The 24,563-nt window shown below is 38.2% G+C and overlaps 1 protein-coding gene, 1 long non-coding RNA gene and 1 pseudogene across 2 annotated transcripts; 2 read left to right on the forward strand and 1 right to left on the reverse strand.

Moving 5' to 3' along the window:
• The first annotated feature begins 7,584 nt into the window (after positions 1–7,584).
• On the forward strand, positions 7,585–18,028 carry LOC121253591 (annotated as a pseudogene).
• Positions 18,029–18,395: 367 nt separating this feature from the next.
• LOC121253208 lies at positions 18,396–19,437 on the reverse strand. The gene is made up of 2 exons (XR_005938375.1): positions 19,363–19,437; positions 18,396–18,958 (listed from the first exon to the last, which is right to left on the reverse strand). It is a non-coding gene; the product is annotated as an uncharacterized LOC121253208 (long non-coding RNA).
• Positions 19,438–20,904: 1,467 nt separating this feature from the next.
• LOC121253592 (uncharacterized mitochondrial protein AtMg00810-like) lies at positions 20,905–21,396 on the forward strand. Its single transcript, XM_041153586.1, has one exon. The coding sequence runs from the start codon at positions 20,905–20,907 to the stop codon at positions 21,394–21,396; it is 492 nt and encodes a 163-aa protein (XP_041009520.1).
• The last annotated feature ends 3,167 nt before the right edge of the window (positions 21,397–24,563 follow it).

Genomic DNA, 24,563 nt, shown 5'->3' on the forward strand with positions numbered 1-24,563 from the left:
GATATATGATATATCTTTTGGAACGTTCCCCACATTATTTGGACAAGATAGAGATCATCAGTTTTTTATTTACGAATATGAATAGTGCTACATGTAGTACTTACAATGTAGATAGTAAAAAACAAATTCGGGTAATATGTGCATGAGACGTGGAAGAGAACATGCATTATTCAAGGGCTAGCCAAACATCACGAGAGGAATTAAGTCTAACGACATGTGTTAGAACACCATCGAAGATCATGGACTCCATATATACCAGGAGACTAAGAAGCACCTAATCTTGGTAATACCAATGATTATATGCTGAATTAGGATCATCACCATCAATATGCTAGGGGGGAGGGAGAACACTCCCATGCATCAACATACATAGCCATAGAGTTGCAAGTCCCGTAAATATGGATAGAGTTGTGTTTTCCAAAGTAAATAACTATCTTTAGTGAGTTAATTAAGAGAAAGAGAGAAATTATTGGTGGAGATAATAGTATATCCCTGATCTCCATTGTGCGATTTATTATATTGTTGGAGAAATATTTCGTTACAAATAATGTCTTTTTTTTTTTTTTTTTTTTTTTTTTTTTTTTTTTTTTTTATGGACGTTACAATTAATATCTTATTTGTCACCAATTTGGTATTTGATGTGAAAAAATACCATTCGGGACGAGACATTAGCATCCAACCTCTAGCAATTAAAATTGTTGGAAAAATGCTTAAATTTCGTAGTGTTAACACAGATAATCGCTCATGATCATCAATGCATGGTTATATCTATTAACGGTGATACGTATAATAAGTATTGCTTCCCTGCATGATGATACCTGGAATGGTAAAATTACTGATTTGCCAAGATCGTGGTTGTGAGATTTATGGACTAAATTGGTTTGATGGAAAACGCATTTCCCACAGATTTCTCTCATGAAAATTCTACATTTCCTACGAATGAGTTGTGGTGGGGAAAAATATTTCATCATTAATGTAAAAGTATTTTTTACAACATCCCTTCATGGAAAGAAAGTTTTTCCAACCATCACATTCACGGGTAATTAGCTGTCTGTCTGTCTGTCATGCATATTTGACACATGCTTATTTCCCACAAATTGTAATGGTGGGTAATAGTTTTACCCACCAAATTCACTCATGGGACATGCTCCTTTTACCATGAGCTTCACATATAGTGATAAGGACAAAGCTACCCTTGCACACTGACCATCAGCCATAACACCTCACAGCTGCAGAACTTGAGCATTATCCCTACGTAACAAACTCTGCAACTCATGCACTCCTGAATGCATTCCTTGACAGCCACTGTACAACAATTTTCTGTATTTAGCAAATTTCGATTCTTTGTAGTCAAGCTTCTATAAAAGGCAATCCTGTAAATGCTATTCAAGTAATGAAATACATTCTATTATTTCAGTGCTGCAACATGGTATCAGATAGCCTAAATAGGACTCATCGTCCATGGCTGAATCCAGTTCTTATTCTTATTCTTCTTCTTCCTCTCTCTTCCTCCCACACTTCTCCCATACTATTGCCCTGAAACTTACTCTCAATAACTACTTGCTTTGGAAAACACAGTTGGTTCCATATCTTCACGGTAATCGACTCTACAAATATGGTGATGGTTCTTGCCCAGCACCGAAACCTGAACTTGCAGCCTATGAGCTTTGGTTCCAACAAGATCAACAAGTAATGTCTACCCTCATTTCTTCTTTGTCTGAATCTATAATGGCCCAAGTGGTTGGTTGTTCTTCTGCACGAATTGTTTGGCTCTCTCTCGAATCAACCTACGCCTCTGTTTCTCAAGTTCGGGTTATTCAAACTCCATTGCAATTGGCTTCCCTCAAGAAGGGTGCTGATACTATATCAACATACTTTAGCAAAGCTAAGGGTCTTGCTGACATCATGGTAGCTATGGACGTCCTCTCTCTCCTAAGGACTTTCTTCCTTACCTTCTTGCTGGACTTGGTCCAGATTATGATGGCTTAGTCACTTCTATGACTACTAGGCTCATCCCAATTTCCCTTGAAGAATTACTAGGACATCTCTTGGCGCATGAAGCAAGGTTGCTCCATCACTCTGAAATAAGCACATTCCCAATGGAAGCCTCTGCCAATTTTATTGCAAAATCTTCCTCTGGTTCACGTGGACGAGGAAATCATGGTGGACGCAATTTTAACCGAGGGCGTTCCAATAACAACAGGGGTCGTGGCAACTATGCAGGTAACACTGCTCCTAATTCATTTTCATCCACTGGCCAATGCGTGGTGTGTCAGGTTTTCAATCGCCAAGGTCACATTGTTATCAACTGCTTGAACTCAAAGATTTAAATTTCGTACCGTACCGGCCGGTACGGCCGAAATTTTTCGTTTCGGCCGTCCGGCCGGTACAGGTACTATACCTGTTCCGTACCGGCCAAAATACCAGTCGTACCGGCCGGTATCGGTCATACCGGCCTCAATTTCGGCCTGTACCGGCCTATATTTCGGCCGGTACCGGCCGATATTTCGGCCTGTGTTTTTTTTTTTTTTTTTTCGTTTTTTCAAATTACAAACTTATTTTTTAACCCTCAATTCAGACTAGACTATTTATAATTTATATATATATGTATTTGTATATAATTTATTTATATATAGACTATTATTTTAGAATATAATTTTTATATATATTGATATATATAATTTATTTATAGATCGACTATCCCGAAACGTTATCCCGAAACGCTATTCCGAAACGGTACCGGTACCGAAATATTTCGTTCCAGTGCCTTGACCGGTACGCTGTCCGGTACGGTATTCAAAACATTGCTTGAACTGTTTCAACCAAGCCTATACTAGTCCATCACCCATGACAGCCAACTTCACCTCAACCAATCACTCAAACGACGCCAACTGGTATCCTGATACCGCTGCCACAAACCACATCACCAGTGAGTTGAGTAACCTTAATTTGCATGCTGTCGAGTATGGTGGTGAAGAACAACTCCGCGTGGGTGACGGTTCTGCAGTTCCTATATCACACTCTGGTTCAGCCTCCTTTCCTTCTTCCTCATCTCAATTTCTACTCAATAAAATTTTGTGTGTTCCTTCATTAAAAAAGAATTTGATCTCTGTCCATCAGTTTTGTATCGACAATAATGTCTTTTTCCAATTCTATGCTAACTCATTTTCTATCCATGATTTCAAGTCGGGGAAGCGTCTTCTTCAAGGGACCACAAGTAATGGCCTCTACACCATTCCATCTTCAGCTTCACCACCTCCTGCATTTTCAAGTCACCTTTCAGTTCATCTATGGTAGACTAGGCTTGGGCATCCTTCCATCAAGCTCATCCAGTCTATCCTTCAACACCATCAACTTTCTTTTGAGCGCACTTTAATTCCTTTTTGGAATGCTTGTGCTCAAACTAAACATCATAGTTCTCCTGCTTATCAACGAATAAATAAATCTACTGCACCATTTCAGCTTATATATTCAGATTTATGAGCTCCATCCCTGTATGTGTCTCCTAGTGATTATCGTTTCTATATTACATTTGTCGATGACTTTTTCCGATACACACGGTTAATCCCTCTCAAAACAAAGTCTCAAGCTCTCGACGCCTTTGTAAATTTAAAACTAATGTTGAACTTCAATTCAATGCAAAAATCACGCAATTCCAGTTGGATTGGGGGGGGGTGAATATCGCCCATTCTCAAATTACTTAAAATCATGTGGAATCACTCATCGACTTATGTGTCCTCATACTCATACTCAAAACGGTATCGTTGAGTGTAAGCACTGTCACATTGTTGACACAGGCTTAGCATTACTAGCCCACTCATCTGTCCTCTCCATTTTTGGGCTCAAGCCTTTCTTCATTCGGATTGTTTAATCTCGGTGAGAAGGTAGAAGATTCAATGGTCGTGAGAAAAATTTTGAGTTCTCTACCTGAAAGATTTCGTCCTAACGTTACTGCCATTGGGGAAACTAAGGATTTGGATACAATAAGGGTTGAAGAGCTGGTCGGTTCCTTACAAACGTATGAATCCTCGCTTCTTCAAACAAGGAAAGGTAAGTCCATTGCGTTAAAAACAATAAAAAAAGATTAAGATGATTTTTCTGATAAAGAAAATTTTAACAATGAGGATATAGATCTCATTGCAAGGAAATTCAGAAAATTCTTGTTTAACAAGAAAGCTAATGGAAAACAAAAGCAAGGTAAATAATTTTTTGCAAAGAAAAATTATTCTGAAAGTTGGAATAAAGAAAATTTTGATAATAATAATAAAGTAAAGTGATATGAATGTTCTGGTTATGGCCACATAAGAATTGAATGTCCAAATTTCAAGAAAAGTAAAGGAAAAATATTGAATGTCACATTTAGTGATAGTTCAGATTCTGAAAGTTCAAGCTCATCATCTGATGATGAAAAAATTTTTATAGCTTTTTCTTCTATTGTGAATGATTTTCCTGAGATTGCACTAACAAAATCTGAAAGTGGTTGTAATTACAGTGATTCAGATGTATCACTTGTTGATGCTGACCAAGAACTAAGTTTATAGGAAGCATACAATGATGTGTATGAATAAGTGGTCAAATTAAAACAACTCAACAAGAAGCTGTACAATAAATTTACTACTGTGGAGAATGAGAAAAACAATCTCTCTGAGGCATTAAAAATTTCTGGTATTGAAGTATCAATATTAAAATATCAAAAGGCTACACTTGAAAAAGAATTGGAAAACTTTCGGAAGTACAAGCAAAAAATAGCAACACAGAAATTAGAAGAGATGTTAAGTTTTCAAAGATCTAGTTGTGATCACATGGGTTTGGGGTATATAACTTCGCAAGGTATGGAACTTAAAGGCTCATCATCCGCTACCACTTCATCAAAAGGTATCATTTTTATTAAAGGAAGTCGAGATGAGGAAGCTTCAAACAAAGTTGTGTCTAAAACTCATGTTCCAAGAGCCTCACACGATAGAGCAATAACAAAGAAGTCCAACCAAGGTAAGTCCAAAGGTAAGTTTATTCCTACTTGTCATCATTGTGGTATTCTTGGCCATATAAGGCCATATTGCTTTAACTTAAATAAAGTGAAGAAAAATAGAGGTGAAAGAAAGCTAAAAAATAAGGGAAAGACTCTAAAAAATCAAGTTGATGAGATGAGTCAACAAATCACCTTCATAACTCTAAACCTTAGTGAACTAGCAGAATTTTACCTTCACAATAAAGAAAAGATCATACAAAGTGGTGTTGATAAAATTTAATTAACATGTTACCATCTCCCAAAATCACTCACCACATTTTTTGCTTCATAAAACTCATCCTTACTACAATTCTCTACGAGTGTTTGGATCTGAATGCTGGCCTCTTACCACATCTTACAACTTACAAAAAATCAATTTTCGTTCACTTTCCTGTGTCTGTTTGGGTCTAAGCCCAAATCACCATGGGGTTCTATGTTACCACATCCATACTGGACGAACTTACGTCTCCATCGACATCCGTTTTAGTGAAACCTGCTTCCCATACTCATCCTTCCAAAGCCCACTATTACTTCTCAGCCCACTCATATCATTCTTCCTAATTTCCAGACAAGTCCACACTCCACTCCGTCTTCTTCATCCATTCTTGGTCCTCCCCCTTCGTCTACATTTGCTCCATTACCTGTACATCATTCATCTTCACCACCACCACCTCAACTGCACACCCACACAATGGTTACTAGTTCACAAACCAACTCCCTTCGACCCACCACATTCCATGATGGCACAACCAAATGGCCCTTACCCAGTGCCCTTGTTACTGATCTCAGTACCATTCTTGAAACTCCTGCAACGTACACCATAGCCAAATAGTAACTAGAATGGCGTGAAGCCATGGCTAAGGAATTTCAGGCTCTTCTATCTAACCAGACTTGGACCCTCGTCCCTGCTTCACAAGCAACCAATACCATCACCTACAAATGGGTGTTCCGAACCAAAAGACTTGTCGATGGTTCGATAGAATGTCGCAAAGCCCATTCAGTTGCACAAGGATTTCATCAGCAGTCTGGTATTGACTTTGAAGAAACCTTCAGTCCAGTGGTTGAGGCCACAACGGTTCAAACTGTGCTTGCCCTTACTGTCTCTAAAAATTGGTTTGTTCACCAGTACGATGTGCAGAATGCCTTTCTACATGGACCACTCCATGAAATGATTTTTACAGCCCAGCCACCTGACTTTTCACATCCTCAGCACCTATCGTTTATTTGCAAATTAAACAAAGCCATCTATGGACTTCGGCTGTCACCTCGTGCTTGGTATGCACGTCTAAGCTCTCGGCTTGTTGATCTTGGGTTTACTATTTCTACGGCAGACTCCTCTCTCTTCATATACCAATATGCACATATCACTACTTTTGTCTTAGTATATGTTGATGACCTGTTGGTCACTAGGTCTTCCATGCAGTTTATATCTGACCTTATTGCTACTCTACGTCGTGACTTTCCCATTATTGACTTGGGCAAACTGAGCTATTTTCTTGGTGTCGAGGCTTCTTACAATTCCAAAGGCCTTCTACTCACACAACACAAATATATCACAGATCTTTTGCATCGCACAAATATGCTGAGTGCAAAACCGGTAAAGTCTCCAATGTCCACTTCCAAGAAGCTTAGTGCTTTTTCTAGGCAACTCTTTGAAGACCCTACACTATATAGGAGTATGGTTGGATCCTTATAGTATCTTTCATTTACGAGACCTGATCATACCTTCGTTGTAGGGAAAGTCTACCAATTTATGCATTGCCCCCGAGTGCCTCATTGGTAGGCAGTAAAGTGAATCCTTCGCTACATCAAGCACACGTCCACCGTCGATCCACAACTTTCTCCATCATTACCTGCTCAGCTCACTGCTTGGTCTGATGCCGATTAGGCAGGATGCCCAGATGATCGGCGGTCTACAAGCAGCTACTGCATATTTCTTGGTTCTAATTTGACTTCATGGTCATCAAAGAAACAACCAACCATTGCAAGATCTTCAACTGGGGTTGAATTCAAGGCTGTTGCAATTGCTACTGCCGAAGTCATCTGGCTCCAACACCTCTGTCGTGATCTTGGTGTCCATTTAAAATGTTCCCCCTACTGTATTGTGATAACATGAGAGCCTTGTACTTGTCTTCTAATCTCGTGTTTCACACACGAATCAAACATGTCGAAACTAATTTTCATTTCGTGTGGCATTGGGTGCAGAATAAATCCTTACGGGTTGCTTTCATCTCTGGTAAAGACCAGCTCGCAGACCTACTTAGTAAACCTATTTCATCTTCTCGGTTTGCATTGCTTTGTTCAAGTCTTCAACTCCAAGCTTTGCCGTTCGACTTGAGGGGGGATGTTAAGGACAAAACTACCCCTGCACTGACCGTCAGCTGCAACACCTCACAATAGCAGAATTTGAGCATTATCCCTACGTAACAAACTCTGCAACGCATGCACTCCTGAATACATTCATTGACAGCCATTGTACAACAGTTTTTTGTAAATGCTATTCAAGTAATGAAATACATTCTATTATTTCAGTGCTGCAACATGGTATCAGAGAGCCTAAATAGGACTCATCCTCCATGACTATATCCACTTCTTCTTCTTCTTCTTCTTCTTCTTCTTCTTCCTTTGCCAATTTTACTGCAAAATCTTCCTCTGGTTCACGTGGACGAGAAAATCATGGTGGACGCAATTTTAACTTAGGACGTTCCGATAACAACAGGGGGTCGTGGCAACTATGCAGGTAACACTGCTCCTAATTCATTTTCTTCCACTGACCAACATGTGGTGTGTTAGGTTTGCAATCGCCAAGGTCACATTGCTATCAACTGCATGAACTGTTTCAACCAAGCCTATACCATTCCATCACCCATGACAGCCAACTTTACCTCAACCAATCACTCCAAAGGTACCAACTGGGATCCTGATACCGCTGCCACAAACCACATCACCAGTGAATTGAGTAATGTTAATTTGCATGCATTCGAGTGTGGTGGTGAAGAACAGCTCTGCGTGGGTGACGGTTCTGCGGTTCCTATATCACACTATGGTACAGCCTTCTTTCCTTCTTCCTCATCTCAATTTCTACTCAGTAAAATTTTGTGTGTTCCTTCCTTAAAAAAAAGAATTTGATCTCTATCCATCAGTTTTTTATCGACAATAATGTCTTTTTCCAATTCTCTGCTAACTCATTTTCTATCCATGATTTCAAGTCGGGGAAGCGTCTTCTTCAAGGGACCACAAGTAACGGCCTCAACACCATTCCATCTTTGGCTTCAACACCTTCTGCATTTTCAAGTCACCTTTCAGTTCCTCTATGACACACTAGGCTTGGGCATCCTTTCATCAAGCTCGTCCAATCTATCTTTCAGCAGCATCAACTTTTTTTTTAGCGCACTTTAATTCCTTTTGCAATGCCTGTGCTTAGGCTAAACATCATAGATCTCCTGCTTATCAATGAATAAATAAATCTATCACACCATTTCAGCTTATATTTTCATATTTATGTGGTCCATCCTCGTATGTATCACCTGATGATTATCGTTTCTATATTACATTTGTCGATGACTTTTCCTGATACACACAGTTAATCCCTCTCAAAACAAAGTCTCAAGCTCTCGATGCCTTAGTAAAATTTAAAACTAATGTTGAACTTCAATTCAACGCAAAAATCATGCAATTCCACTCGGATTGGAGGGTGAACATCGCACATTTTCAAATTACTTAATATCATGTGGAATCACTCATCGATTTAATTGTCCTCATACTCATACTCAAAACAGTATCGTTGAGCATAAGCACCGTCACATAATTGACACAGGCTTAGCATTGCTAGCCCACTCATTTGTCCCTCTCCATTTTTGGTCTCAAGCCTTTCTTCATTCGGTTTATTTAATTAACATGTTACCATCTCCCACATTACAAAATCAGCCACCACATATTTTGCTTCATCAAACTCATCCTGACTAAAATTCTCTACGGGTATTTGGATCTGAATGCTGGCCTCTTACCACATCTTACAACTCACGAAAATTCAATTTCCGTTCACTTTCCTGTGTCTTTTTTGGTCTAAGCACAAATCATCGTGGGTTTTTATGTTACCATATCCCCACTGGACGAACTTACGTCTCCATCGATGTCCGTTTTAATGAAACCAGCTTCCCGTACTCATCCCTTTCGAAGCCCACTATTACTTCTCAGCCCACTCATATCATTCTTCCTAATTTCCAGACCAGTCGACACTCCTCTCTGTCTTCTTCATCCATTCTTGGTCCTTCCCTTTCGTCTACATCTTCTCCATTACCTGCACAACGTTCATCTTCACCACCACCACCTCAACTGCACACCCACATAATGGTTACTCGTTCACAAATGAACTCCCTTCGGTCCACCACATTCCATGATGGCACAACCAAATGGCCCTTACTTAGTGCCCTTAATACTAATCTTAGTACCATTCCTAAAACTCCTGCAACGTATACCATAGCCAAATAGTACCCAGAATGGCGTGAAGCCATGGCTAAGGAATTTCAAGCTCTCCTTTCGAACCAGACTTGGACTGTCATCTCTGCTTCACAAGCAACCAATACCATCACCTGCAAATGGGTGTTCCGAACCAAAAGACGTGTCAATGGTTCGATAGAATGTCGCAAAGTCTGTTTAGTTGCACGAGGATTTCTTCATAAGTCCAGTATTGACTTTGAAGAAACCTTCAGTCCAGTGGTTAAGACCACAACGGTTCGAACCGTGCTTGCCCTTACTATCTCTCAAAAATGGTTTGTTCACAAGTACAATGTGCAGAATGCCTTTCTGCATGGACCACTCCATGAACGGTTTTAATGGCCCAGCCACCTAGCTTTTCACATCCTCAGCACCCATCGTTTGTTTGCAAATTAAACAAAGCCATCTATGGACTTTGGCAGTCACCTCCTGCTTGGTATGCACGTTTAAACTCCCGGCTTGTTGATCTTGGCTTTACTATTTCTACGGCAGACTCCTCTCTCTTCATATACCAATCTGCACATATCACTACCTTTGTCATAGTATATGTAGATGACTTGTTGATCACAGGGTCTTCCACGTAGTTTATATCTTACCTTATTGCTGCTCTACGTCGTGACTTTCCCTTTATTGACTTGGGCAAACTCAGCTATTTTCTTGGTGTCGAGGCTTCTTACAATTCCAAAGGCCTCCTACTCACACAACACAAATATATCACAGATCTTTTGCATCGCACAAATATGCAGAGTGCAAAACTGGTAAAGTCTCCAATGTCCACTTCCAAGAAGCTTAGTGCTTTTTCTGGGCATCTCTTTGATGACCCTACACTATATAGGAGTACGGTTGGATCCTTACAGTATCTCTCGTTTACGAGGCCTGATCTTGCCTTCACTATAGGGAAAGTCTACAAATTTATGCATAGCGCCCGAGTGCCTCATTGGCAGGCAGTAAAGCGAATCCTTCGCTACATCAAGCACACATCCATTGTCAATCTACAACTCTCTCTGTCATCACCTGCTTAGCTCACTGCTTGGTCTGATGCCGATTGGGCAGGATACCTAGATAATTGGCAGTCTACAAGCGGCTACTGCATATTTCTTGGTTCTAATTTGATTTCATGGTCATCAAAGAAACAACCAACCGTTGCAAGATCTTCAACTGAGACCGAATTCAAGGTTGTTGCAATTGCTACTGCCGAAGTCATCTGGCTCTAACACCTTTGTCGTCATCTTGGTGTCCATTTAAAATGTTCCCCCTGCTGTATTGTGATAACATGGGAGCCATGTACTTGTCTTCTAATCCCGTGTTTCACACACGAATCAAACATGTCGAAATTGATTTTCATTTTGTGCGGAATCGGGTGCAGAATAAATCCTTACAGGTTGCTTTCATCTTTGGTAAAGACTAGCTTGCAGACCTGCAAAACCTATTTCATCTTCTCGGTTTGCATTGCTTTGTTCAAGTCTTCAACTCCGAGCTTTGTCGTTTGACTTGAAGGGGGATGTTAAGGACAAAGCTACCCCTGCACTGACTGTCGACCACAACACCTCAGAGCAGCAGAACTTGAGCATTATCCCTACGTAACAAACTCTGTAGGGCATGCACTCTGTACTTAACATCTCGGGCCGCCATAAAGTGATCCGGCAGACCAGAGATCCTTAATTTATTTGCAATCTTCATTAAAGCTACGTGATGGCAATGTCCAAAGAAGCTGTTATTTTCCTGATCTGGGTGTTCATGGTCTGCGGGCTTTTGGCTCGAGATGTCGCAAGTGCACGCTCCATCAACTATGAAGCTCTTCTAGTCGGTGATGCTCATAGTTTAAACTGCGCCAAATTTCATCCCAACAGTCTAATTTGCCATCCAATTCAAGCAAATACATATAGAAGAGGCTGTGAAACTGTAACTCATTGTCGGCGACAAGTCGACGATCAGTAAGATCATCGATCTTGACTATGGTCATCCAAAAACAGAAAGTAAGAAGATCAAAATGATTGCTCTTCCATATATATATATATGAATATTTATGTATGTATTAAGTATACCTAATGAATAATTTGTTCTTCGATCTGGACATGATGTATATATATTGTATGTATTATATATATATATATATCGACGTACTCGATCTGTGTACCAATAATGTACAAAAGTATCATACCAGTTGGACAAAAGATGAGATCAACAACTGTAATTGGAATAGCAAGGGATTGAATGCTATATTCTTGGCTCAATCTCTGGAAGAATTTAAGAGAATCTCCATGTGTGAGATTGTTAAAGAAGCATGGAACATCTTGGAAATTACACACGAAGAAACAAAAATCGTGAAAAACTCAAAATTACAATTGCTTACTTCAAAATTTGAAAAGATTAAGATGTTGGAAGATGAAAATTTTAATAATTTTTATGCTAAGTTTAACGATAGGCCAAAATTTAAAGCAATGTGGGTGATCAAAGAAAATGTCGTGTCACATTAATTGATAGGACCACTTGTATGTTCTTGCATTCATTGCATTTCATTTTATTAGTCTAGGAGATGCATTTTATTTTTCTGTTTTTAATTTATATTTCTGTTTCAGTTTTTAAATAAGAAAAATAATAAAAAAAAAATTTCTTGTTTGTTTTTTTTTTTTTTTGGGAAGTGTATGCTTGATATGTCAAAGTTTTGAGCACATGTATTCTCACAAAATAAATTTTTAAACTTATGCATCTCTCTACTTTGTGCAGTTCACTTTATGAATACTAACTCTTTGGGTCATCTTGACAAAGTTAAGTTACAAAGCTCTGTGAGAAACTTATGTATATGCACCTTATAATTAAGTTTCATATTTATTATTGAGATGCTCACCATAGAGGGAGTCCATGTCTTGAATTGACTAATGCTAGTTGAACCTAGTACAATAATAAAAAGATCTTTCCTTGCCAAACACAAATAGTTGATTCATATAGAAAGAGTTGGTATTATATCATTGCGGAAAAATACAAACACCATACGGATCTATCCCTTATGTTCTTATAGAAAGAATCGTGAATCAAATCATTGTGGAAAAATATGAGTAACAAAAATGAACATGAGTAGGGTTGTGCAAACTAGTGTTTGGAGGAGATACTCATGTATCTAGGCCCTAGCATAACGTTTGACTTTTGAGGTGAGTGACAATCTCATGGGAGCATCTCTTATAATTAAGTTCCATATTTATTATTGAGATGCTCACCATAGAGGAAGTCCATGTCTTGAATTGACTAATGCTAATTGAACCTAGTACAATAATAAAACGATATTCTCTTGCCAAACACAAATATTTGATCCATATAGAAAAAGTCGGTTTTATATCATTGCGAAAAAAGACAAATACCATACGGATCTATCCCTTAAGTTCTTATAGAAAGGATCGTGGCTCAAATCATTATGGAAAAAGATAAGCAACAAAAATAGACATGAAAGGGGTTGTGCAAACTAGTGTTTAGAGGAGATACTCATGTATCTAGCCCCTAGCATAAAATTTGACTTTTGAGGTAAATGACAATCTCTCGGGAGCATCTATAAGAAGAAAATACTCATGAATAAATTTATCAAAAATATATTGAATAGAAAAAGAAATAAAGAATTAATTTTCTATATAAGTTTGCTCACTCACATACTCACATGAATTTTGAAATTGATGATCTTATGAGATTTGAACATCCATGGTAATTGTTGCAAATAAGAGGATGTACTCTATTGAATGTTTTTTTTTTGTGAGTGACACTATGTTCTGAACTAAGATGCATCTAGACATGTTACTTGCCCCATTGATTATATATATATATAAATAAAAAAATTTTATTATTATTTATTTATTTTTGTTTATATAAAATAAATATGAAAATATAAAATATATTGAAGTATGAGTCAGTGTTGGGATTATTCATGTCGGTTTTGAACAAATGCCTACCAAGTGTTTGCTTTTATGTCTCAACCAAGCTACTCCATTTATTTTGTCATGATTTTACTTGCATTCATGCTCATATATCATATGCATTTAATCCATTAAAAGTTGAGACACATAGGAGTTATGAGTCTTGTCAGATTAGTGACACAAATGGAGAGAAATATTGGAAGATTGATTTACTTCGGGTATTATAAAATTCATATTGTGAGTTTTAAGGGAAGTTTGAGTAAGTGTGTTGTTGAGGAAGAGTTGAATGAATTTTTATTGTTCTGATTAATAAAGTTTACTATTGAGGGGGAGAACTAAAATATGAATATAATTCAAATCCAAGACTAGAACATGCTTAGATTTTAAATATTGTAAAATTTAATCTTACTCATTGTTCTATGTCATTATTTCTTGCCTGGAATCTCTACTCGGTCACTTGGTTTACTATTTGTGCTGTTGACAAGTTTTATATTACATTCATCAAGTTGATTTTGTCACCAATCTACCAAAGTGGGAGATTGTTGATATAAAAATTTGTTGGCTAGGATTAGATTACTAAGACCTATTTGAATTATTAGATGAATGTAATTTATCTTTATCTTTATCTATGAATATTTAAATTCAAAGATAAATAGATTAATAGATAAATATTTGTCTTTATCTTTATCTATGAATATTTGAATTCTAAGATAAGTGGTTAAATAGATAAATGCTCAAAAGACTTTTGATCAAGATTGAATGTTTGAAAAGATAGAAGATATCAAGTGATCTGGGTAGAAGATTCAAAAAGAAGATATCAAGCAGAAAAAACTTCTATCAAGAAGTTATCCAGAACAGAAGCTAAACAGAAATCAGTTACTGTAGAGAAGAGTTATCGCAACATGTTAGCAATGCATAAGGAGATGTCTTAGCGATAGATTCTATCCGTCAGCAGAATCCTACCGAAACTGGAACTCTTTCCAAATTGTTTATTTAAGGGATTATATTGGTTAAGATTATTAAAGATTCAGATCTACACATTTTCTAGAATACTTTCTAGTGCATTATTTGGTGAGAAAATTTCATAGTGAATTCTCATTCATTCATTCGAAGGTAGGTCTAGCAAGACCACTAGAATTCGAACTAGTTATGGGGATCTCACGCAACTCTATCGAAGTACTTTCCTTGCGATATTCCACTGCGATTTTTATGTTTTTCTTCCCTTCAGATATTGCTCTTGTTTTTACTCAAGTTGACCCCTAGCTCATCCATTCGTCCCTCGTCCACAGCCCACTGCCCCACATCCAGATGGAAAAAAGAAAAAAGAATCAAACAAAAGAGAAAACACAATAGAATACAAAATCACAAAAAAAAAAAAAAAATCCACAACACATGAAAAAAATTCACAAAAATCTAAACTAGTAAAAGACAAATTAACTCATAGTCACGGACTCGGAGAGGAGGAGCTGTAGCAAAGGATGGTGACAACGACATAGAGAGGGTGAGGCGAAAGAGAGGGTGAGGAAAGCAAAAACTGAGAAGTGAGAAAAAGGGCTGAAGGAGGGATTTATAGGATTCGCATCCGATTCCCTATTATTTTCTCTAAATTTTAGATAGAAATCACACTTCTTATAATTTTCTTCTAAATTTTATTTATCTTTTAAAAACTCCATATATCTCATTCCCTATCATTTCTATATTCTATTAAAATAATTTTTTCTATTATTTCTTTATTATTATTTCTACTATTTTATTTCTACATATTTAACTACTCTCAATAAAATATTTAAAAAATTATTTAGGGGATGTACAGTATTTGAGGAACCATTGTAGCATCTGAATAGTTGATCCCCATTTTAAGGATTAAGCTAGAAGAGGGTTTGGGGTGAAAATTCTAAATTTTCTCCTAAAATATAAGAGAAAACATGCTCTGAGGCACCGAATGCAACTACTCCTAAGTTAACTTAACGATGTCGTTTCAGCGTTGGTGTAAAAAAAATGATCATGACAACGAAGTTGTTTTGATAACAAAATTATATATATATATATATATACACACACACACAAACACTAGGTCAAAGCAACGTGTAAAGCACGTTTGCTTAGTTAGATCAAATAGTTGTTTTACAAAATAATATGTTTTTTTACAAAACTTGTAAAAATAGTTGATGACATGTATAGTTTATGTCAATTGCTTCAACTTTTATACAAATAATATAATTAATAGAATATTACAAATAATATAACAAACAAATTAACTATTACGATCCGTACTTTAATTCTGCTAGCACACGTGCATCAAGAATTTGTTTGTTGCCCATCCCTGCCCCAACATAGTATGGTCCAAGGAAAACTATACCAACGGGTTGGGCTAGTGCTTCCTTGCTACTCCAACATAATTGCTTCTTTTGTGATACTCGGTATTTTCGCTTGTTTTAATTAAATAAATATTTTATTTATTAGTAATATTGGTTCTCTTGTTTTAAATTTAACGTGATTTTCATTGTATTATTTTGTAATAACTAAATTGTGAAATTTATTTTGACGTGGTTTCTTGATATAAATTATTGTTTAGTATTTAAATTGCTCTCTATTTTAATTTATTTCATTGTTGGGCTTTAATGTTTTATTTTATTAATTTTTAGTTGTAGTATTTTTATTTGCATTTTTTCTATTTTCTTGTGTCTTTGTAATTTAGTGGGCCTGTATTTTTGGGATAGGGCTTGTTTTTAATGGGTTTTCTCTGTTTTGGGCCCAGCCCGTTTGGCTTTGTGAAGCCCAGCCTGTGGGCTTGTTTTCAGCCCAACCCTCTCTTCCTTAAACGGTGCCGTTTTGGCCAGCCCTTAGGGTTTTCTTCTTCTTTTCTTCTTTTCCTGGGCGCCATTGCCTTCCTTCTTCTTTCTCTTCTCAGTTTCCTCTATTTTTCTCCAAAAGAAATGGAATCGTTAGTATCTCAATCTCTTAATTTCTTCAATTAAAAATCAACAACATTGATGTCCAATGAAAAAAGAAAAGAAAAGAAAGAGATAGAGGCTCTATGAAAAAAGAACAAGATTTTATTATCCATTTTTCCAATCAAACAGTTGTCATGTCATGTGAGAAGGGAGTAGCACAAAATGCCTCTCCCAGTCCCTTAAATTTAGAGCTTCACCACTTCCATTTCATCCCATCTCCGCCTCTGATTCCTAATTCTCTCTCTCTCTCTCTCTCTCTCTCTCTCTCTGAGCAGTCTCGCCACTCGACCAAGAAATCTCAATCTCTCTGTGGCTCGGTCTTGTCGAATCAACTAAACACTCTAGAGTCCAAACACTCGTTTGTCATTCTACAAAGTTGACTAAACTCCTCCTTCTGGCCAGAAACAGACCCCAAACCCTCCCTCCCCCTTTCATCCGCCTCTTCTCAACCCCTAAAACCCTAACCACCACCAACGATGCACCTCCAAACGACGCCGTATCCTCCACTACCAAGGACGACTACTTCACCACCATCCACCACCTTTTGAACATCATCCACCGTGACTTCTACTTGGAGCTCCGAGTCACCGAGTCACCTCCGAGCTTGTATTCCGCGTCCTCCGCACCTGCTCCTCCTCCCCCTTCGAGTCACATTGCTTCTTCAACTAGGTTCGGACCCAACCCAACTATCGCCCTACCACCATTGAGTTTGAGGAGCTCGTCAAAACCCCAGCTTGCTCCTGGAATTACCAAACCATGTGGAAGCTCCTCCATCAGATGATTTCCCTCTCCCTCTGCCCCTCCCCAGAAACAATGTCGTTCCTGATCGAACAGTATGGCCAGCATGGCCTTGTAGACCAAGCCATCGAGATCTTCAACAAGTCTGGAAAATCCTTGAATTGCCCCCATACCCTCGAGATCTACAACTCCCTCCTCTTCTTCCTTTGTGAAGCCAAGCTCTTCCACGGCACCTACGCCTTGATACACCGCATGATCTGCAAGGGGCTCGTCCCTAACAAGTGCACATACGCCATCCTCAAGAACGCGTGGTGCACGGCAGGTAAAATGAAAAAGGCACTTGAGTTCCTAGCCAAGATGAGCCGGAAGGGTTTCAATCCCCCAGTGCGCGGCCGCGATCCTGATCGAGGGCTTGTTAAACACAGGATATCTCAAATCAACGAAGGATATGGTGACAAAATTGGCGAAGCAAGGTTTCGTGCCCGCTAAATCCATGTTTAGGTACAACTCTCCCTTCGTCCAAGTCACCCTTATTGGCCTCGTCTGTTTCTGCTACCCCGACATGATTTGAAGAAGATGATTGCAGAGCTCAAACCCATAGATGTGCCCTTGGTGTTTATCTGCCCGATCTCTTTGGAGCCGATGCAAGACCCCGTGACCCTTTGCACGGGCCAGACCTACGAGAGATCCAACATTCTCAGATGGTTCTCTTTCGGCCACTGCACTTGCCCACCACAATGCAGGAGCTGTGCAAGGGTTCGGTCATGCTGAATACGACTCTGCACCAGCTGATTTACAATTGGTTTTCGCAGAAGTATTTGGCGATGAAGAAGAGGTCGAAAGATGTGCAAGGCAAGGCAAAAGTTATCGCAGTTAACGGAAACAAGAAAACTGAAAATTTAACGAGAGAACAAGAAAAAATATTGTTGTAGTTATAGGCACTTATATAATAGATATATATATATATATATAAGTTTTTGGACTAGGCTTAGGCACAGCCTGGGGCCCCTATTTCACTTGCAAGCGGGGCCCTGCATGGCGGCCGGGTTGCCCTTGTCGCCCTGGCTTTGAATACAGGCTTTGAAAATGGGCCTCTTTTCCCATATGGAAAAGCCGTTCCCTTCACCCATGTAGCTCTCCACACAGATGACTGCAGGTGGCTTTTGCACTTGGAATATAGAAGCAAACCAGCATCCAGCCAAGCGGCTCACTTTGACTTATACGTACAAAAGAACAGGAAAAAAATAAAAATATAGAAGCAAAATGAAAGAAATATAATTCGACATGGCACTATGGATATCAGGAGAAGATAGATATACCCTCTTGTATCACTTGAATAATATTAGCAATGAGATCAGATCATTGCAATTTTGAAAATTAGATTGGAGAAGACAAGGCATCCACAATTTGCGAACATGTCAAATCTTACAAGCCAAAACATTCGCGTATTTTACTCCCACTTTACATCCACATGTGTTAAGAAGAAACTCATATGTCAGGGCAGGCTAATTTAACTTCTGACCAAGCTTGGCTTCATCTCGCAAAGGATAGAAGAAAGGAAAATCAAGAACCATCCATTTGAATATCACTCCCGTTTGGGTTCAGTGTACCATCGTAATTATTTTGAATCTGGCTAGCTCCAAAAGTAAATTCGTGTGGAGGAATGTCTAAAGGTGGACGAGTAAAGATGGAGGTAGCACCAACATTGCTGAAAGCGGGAATGGCAAACAGATCGTTAATATTTGGGAAGCCAAATCTAAACGAAGGCAAACCCGTTGGTGCAAAGACTGATGGGACTGGGTTGCCAATACCAATTGATCCAAAGATCTTCTGCTCGTACTCCTGCAGTTGCTGGTATACAGCTACATTAAGAAACTAATAAATGAAAGTTAGAGATACAGGAGACAGCTCATAATTCATTCTCCCACCAAGCTTTACAGATTGAGATCTTTCAAGAACACTTCATCACAGCATCAGAGAAAAGGGCTTTGCCTTGCAGAGGTTCCCGACATAAAAAAAAAATAAATAAATAAGTGATGATCCGCCTTTCTCCATCTAAAAGTTGAAGCTTTTAAAATGTACTCAAGTTGCATGCTGATACAAATCCATCTAAGAACGAAAGAAAACAAAAAGCTTAAGAAAAGATGGAAAAAGAGAAAAATGGAAGTTAAAACTCTGGGTTTCAGGCTTCAACCCATCCACGTTGCGATATGCCAAAAACCGCTAAATATTCCAATTTGATATTTCTTTAAAAAAATGTGCATACCTTCAGATAATTCAACAGATGGTCTCCTCTCTTTCACCCACTGATAACTTTAGGCAAGTCTCCATCCTTTGCAATACGTGCTTTATGTATGTCAGCCTTCGACCTTTGATGACCAACTTGATGGTGAGAAGAGAACTCGGCAATGTGTGTAGCCCAAATAAGAAGAAAATCAATGATAGTGATTTGAGGGTCGGAATAAAGGATGCATTGAATGTGACATCTAGGATTACAATGGAATTGATAATGGCTTCATCAATTTTTTTGATCGACTAGCTTCATCAATTCATTTTGGCATCTGGCTCCAAGAACAGAGGAGAATGCTCTCAAGATTGAACAAGATATGAGGATCTTTTTCTCTTTTCTTCAGGGATAAATTAAACCTAAATTCTGGAAGATGCATAGAAAACAAGCAAGGCAAATGCCAGCTGCCAATGTATTTATGGTACCAAATCTAAAAACATTATAACAACTGCACACCATTAAAAGCACTCATTAGGCATATCTGAATGAAGCAAGGCCTCTCAAATTAAGCTGAAACCTGCTATTCATCATTTTCTGATAGGTACAACCTGCTATTTATTCTTACTTATTAATATTAAAAGGAAGTTTATAAAGCATTCCCCTTTCTCCTCTCCCCTAATTAGGTGTTTTATTATACAAGTAATTGCAAGTTTTTCTGGTGATAATAGTAGGCATCGCTCAAGTACATGGTCATACACGAGAAATGCCTAGTTAGAATTTGAAACCAATACAAGTCGAGGGTTCGTCCATTTAATGTTAGCCAGATACATAGTAGACAAAGGTTACTTAAATCTATTTAAGGTTAGTTAAATCTATAAGGATCGCCCAAAGGAACAAAGTTTCATAGAAGAAAGTTGAGTTCATCTAATGTTAGCTCACAATCTTCAGAGTTTCCATCGTTCCTTTTCCTCCAGATACATAGTAGACAAATGGGAGCCATCTTCCACACGGCTACAATTTGTATAATATCATATAATCCTTTCCAGGTAGCAAGGAGGTCTACCTAGAAAGGATTATTATTACCCTCCTAGGCATTACTCAAGCTAAGCCAAAATTCCTACTGGAGATAAATTTAGTGCAGATTTTTTTTTAAACATCCAAACAAAAGTTTAAAATAATCGAAATCCAATCTTCTCTAAGAGTCTATTATGAGACACAACTCAATAGAAGTAATATGATATGCAACATATTAATTGTACTATTAATTTCTTTTCAAATACGAAATAACTATCTGTTGTGAAAATATCTAAGGACCTACTTATCCCAACATATTAATTGTACTATTAATTGTACATGGAACAACTGCCTGGCTACATTGATCCACAATTTCCTCAACATGTTTCTCACCTAAAATGAGCTCTTTTTGGCTTGAAACAAGCTCCTCGAGCTTAGTTTTATCACTTTAGCTCTTTTTTGCTCAAACTTGGTTTTCTCTCTAGTCAGGCTAATTCCTCATTGATCACTGGAAGTAATCCTTCTTTGGTTCAAACCTTTATTACTCGGCTTTCCAAAGAATTCTCCATGAAGGATTTGGGTGATCTTCATTATTTTCTCGGCGTTGAAGTCCATGCTAATGAGAAGGGTCTGTTTCTTAGTCAAACAAAGTATGCTCTTGATCTCTTGCAACGTGCTTCTATGATTGACACCAAGCCTATTTCTACACCTTTTGTCATTGGTCAGCATCTATCAGCCGAAGGGACGCTGTTCTCCGACCCTACTCTGTTTCATTCTCTTGCCGGTGCTCTTCAATACTTGACTATCACCAGGTCTGATTTGTCCTTCAGTGTAAATTCTATTTGCCAGTACATGCATGCTCCCATCGAGGACCATTTCCGTGCTCTCAAGCGTATTTTGCGCTATGTTAAAGGCACTGTTCATCATGGACTTCAACTTCATAAACATTCCACTTGTGATCTTCTTGCCTATTATGATGCGGACTGGGTTGGATGTCCTAATACACGCCGTTCTACTAGCGGCTATGCTATTTTCTTTGGCGCCAATTTAATCTCTTGATCTTCTACGAAACAAAGTACTATCTCTCGTTCAAGTGCAGAAGCATAATATCGCTCCTTAGCTGTTGCCACAACTGATATTACATGGATTACTCAATTGCTTCGGAAGTTTCGTGTTACACTCTCAGCGCCACCTGAAATTTTTTGTGACAATCAAAGTGCAGTTTTTATGGCAGTCAATCTGGTTACTCGTCCTCAATCAAAACATATTGCGATCTACTACCATTTTGTTCGTGAACTTGTTGCTAATGGCACTTTGAAAATTGATTTTGTTCCTTCACATCTATAGCTCACTGATTCGCTGACCAAAGGAGTCACCAAGCCGCAGTTTTTCTCTTTCGAAGCAAGCTCAACGTCATCCCTTCTGGTACACTCACCCTGCAGGGGGTGATAAGAGAGAATCAAGTTCTACTTGATATGCGCTGCCTGTTCCCTCTTCTGTATAGCTGTATAGCTGTAGGGATATTTTAAATATTTGTATTCAATCCTTTCCTATTATATAGGAGTACACAACTGTAATTATTAGCTATATAATGAATATTTATCTCCTTACATAGTAAGGAAGTTTTCAATCAATTCATTATCGTTTATCAAATGTCTTTAACAAGCATCTCCTGCAACCAACACCTTACCTCCTAACCCTACTTCCATACTTGGTCTGTATCTATCATCCCCGCCTACGTCTAGTCCCACACCTGCCACAACATCACTCTTGCCCATCTTTGGACCTGTCGTTGCTAGTATGCCCTTGTGAAGTCATCCAATGTGTATAAGGCTCCAAAATGCCATCTCTAAACCAAAAACTCACTTTGACGGCACAATACGTTATCCATTGCCCAAGTACTTGTTACCTACAATCTGTTAGAGACAGAGCCTACCTGCTTTAGCTCAACTATTAAGTTTATAGAGTGATGGGAATCAAGGTGGGCCTACTCTTAAATATCCTTTGTAAGTTCTAGATGAGCTAATTATAAGATCAAGAGCCAAGAAGATTAAGGAAGCAATGCACGGATTGGTGCAATCCACTTGGGATGAAACTAGCAAGAGCCCAACACTTAAGATGGGCTTGAAAGAAGAAGAACCAATTTTGATCCACTTGGTTCAAGTTGTGGAAGACATGACTTAGAAATAGGGCCTATTGTTATTGGAGGCTTCCAATTTGATTAAATGATTTATTTTATTAGTTTAGAATAAGTGGGCTTGAAGATGCTTGGCCCACACATCTTATTTTTAATGAACTATGGTTTTCAAGAAGACCTTGTATTTTGGCCAAGGGCTTATTTGGAAAGTTATTTTTTAAGAACTAGGGTTTCAAGAGGTTATTGTAGCATTACTGTAGCCACGCGTATTGTAGGCGTTCATCAGGGGCATTTTGGGTAAAAGGGGCTTTATTTTGGCTAGGGTTTTAATTAGGTTTGGTTTAAATACTCTTTGTAGTCTCATTTGAAGTCTTCTTGAGACTTGTTCTTCAACGGGTCTAGATTTTAATATAATCTAGGTTCTTGAAACTAGTTCTCATCGGGTTTAGATTCTCCATCCATTGACTTGATTTTGGCTTTCTTGGGGAGTTTTCAAATTGATTGTGGGTTCAAGAGATTCTATTTCCTACGGGTTCATATCATTTGGTATCAGAGCCAGTTTCCAATCAGGTCTGATTCTATATTTTATTTCTTGCATATTTAATTATAGAGCTTCATTGTTCTAGGATTGATTACAAAAAAAAAATAGTGGTGGCTGCCGAATTTCTTCACTATTGTTAAGGTTGCTGAATTTCATTGTTCTAGAGTTTGTGTTGGCTAAAATCTCTTATTCTAGGGGCTGCCGTATATCACTTGTCTTAGGATTTTTGAGTTATTGTTAGGGTTTTCTCAATTGCATATTCTTGATTGTGATCAAATCAGTTGGTGAAAAGACAAGAAAAAAAAAGCAGAGAAAAAAAAATCGTCCAAAAAAAATAAAAAAATAAAAAAAAAATCCGAAATTTTTCTCGAGGCTGATCATCAAAGGGGCTGCATACATTATTCTAGTTGGTATCTTGTCTTATAGTTACTGTTTCATTCGTATAATTTCCTTGATTCACGTGTCATTTTTTTCATTCCTTCTGTGTTTCTCTTGTTCTTGTTTCTTGGACCTAATTACTAGTTGGGATAAAACAAGGTTGCTTTGTCTTGATTGAGTTCAATTAGTTCTTAAAGAACATTAGTGGGAAAACTCTTGAGGTAAAAGGCAAGAGAGTGTGAGACTATTATAGGAAAAAAAGTCAATTAAGAGTGAAACACGAGTGTCTGTAATTCGAGTGTAAACATGTAAGGGAGTGTGTGAGGTTTTCTTTTTTACAACTAACATTCTTTTGTGCAGCACCTTATAATGTCTCATCTGAGTAGCTCATCACCAATGGGGAGAGCAGATAACTCATCCTTTATGTTGCAAGCCATGCAACAACAGTTTGAGTGGTTGAACTTTGTGTTGGATGAAGTGAGGGATAAGATAGATTATCAAGAAGCAGCAATTAGAAATCTACAAGACGGGAAAGATAGGAGGCGACGTGAGCATAGAGTTGAAAATGAGTATGAGAATGAAGGAGATAGTGAGGATAAGGAAGACTTAGCATCTGAAGTTGGGTCAGGTAAACATGAAAGAGTTAGGCATGAAAGGCGACTTGAGGGGAATCTCAGGGGTCGGGATGATATAGATAGAAACCTTGGGAGCATCAAAATGAAAATAACATATTTCCAAGGTAAAGCTGATCTTGAGGTTTATCTAGAGTGGGAGAAAAAAATAGAGTTGGTGTTTGATTACCATAATTACTCTGAAGAGAAGAAAGTGAAGTTGGCAGTAATTGAGTTCACTGATTATCCTATTATTTGGTGGGATCAATTAGTGACCAATAGGAGGAGGAATTATAAGAGGTCTGTAGAGACATGGAGAGAGTTGAAAGCTCTCATGAGGCGGAGATTTGTACCTAGCCATTACTATAGAGACATTTACCATAAATTACAAAATCTTACATAGGGGTCTAGGAGTGTGGAGGATTACCATAAGGAGATGGAGGTGGTGATGATTCGGGCTAATGTAGAGGAGGACCGGGAGGCCACCATGGCTAGATTTTTGAGTGGTTTGAATAGGGACATAGCCAATGTAATTGAATTATAGCATTATGTGGAGATA

This window comes from Juglans microcarpa x Juglans regia, chromosome 2S, assembly GCF_004785595.1.
Source record: "Juglans microcarpa x Juglans regia isolate MS1-56 chromosome 2S, Jm3101_v1.0, whole genome shotgun sequence".
NCBI lineage: Eukaryota > Viridiplantae > Streptophyta > Magnoliopsida > Fagales > Juglandaceae > Juglans > Juglans microcarpa x Juglans regia.

Bases quoted from the DNA above. Each gene is read 5' to 3' on its own strand.
- LOC121253592 (XM_041153586.1), top strand. From the start codon at position 20,905: ATGAAGGATTTGGGTGATCTTCATTATTTTCTCGGCGTTGAAGTCCAT.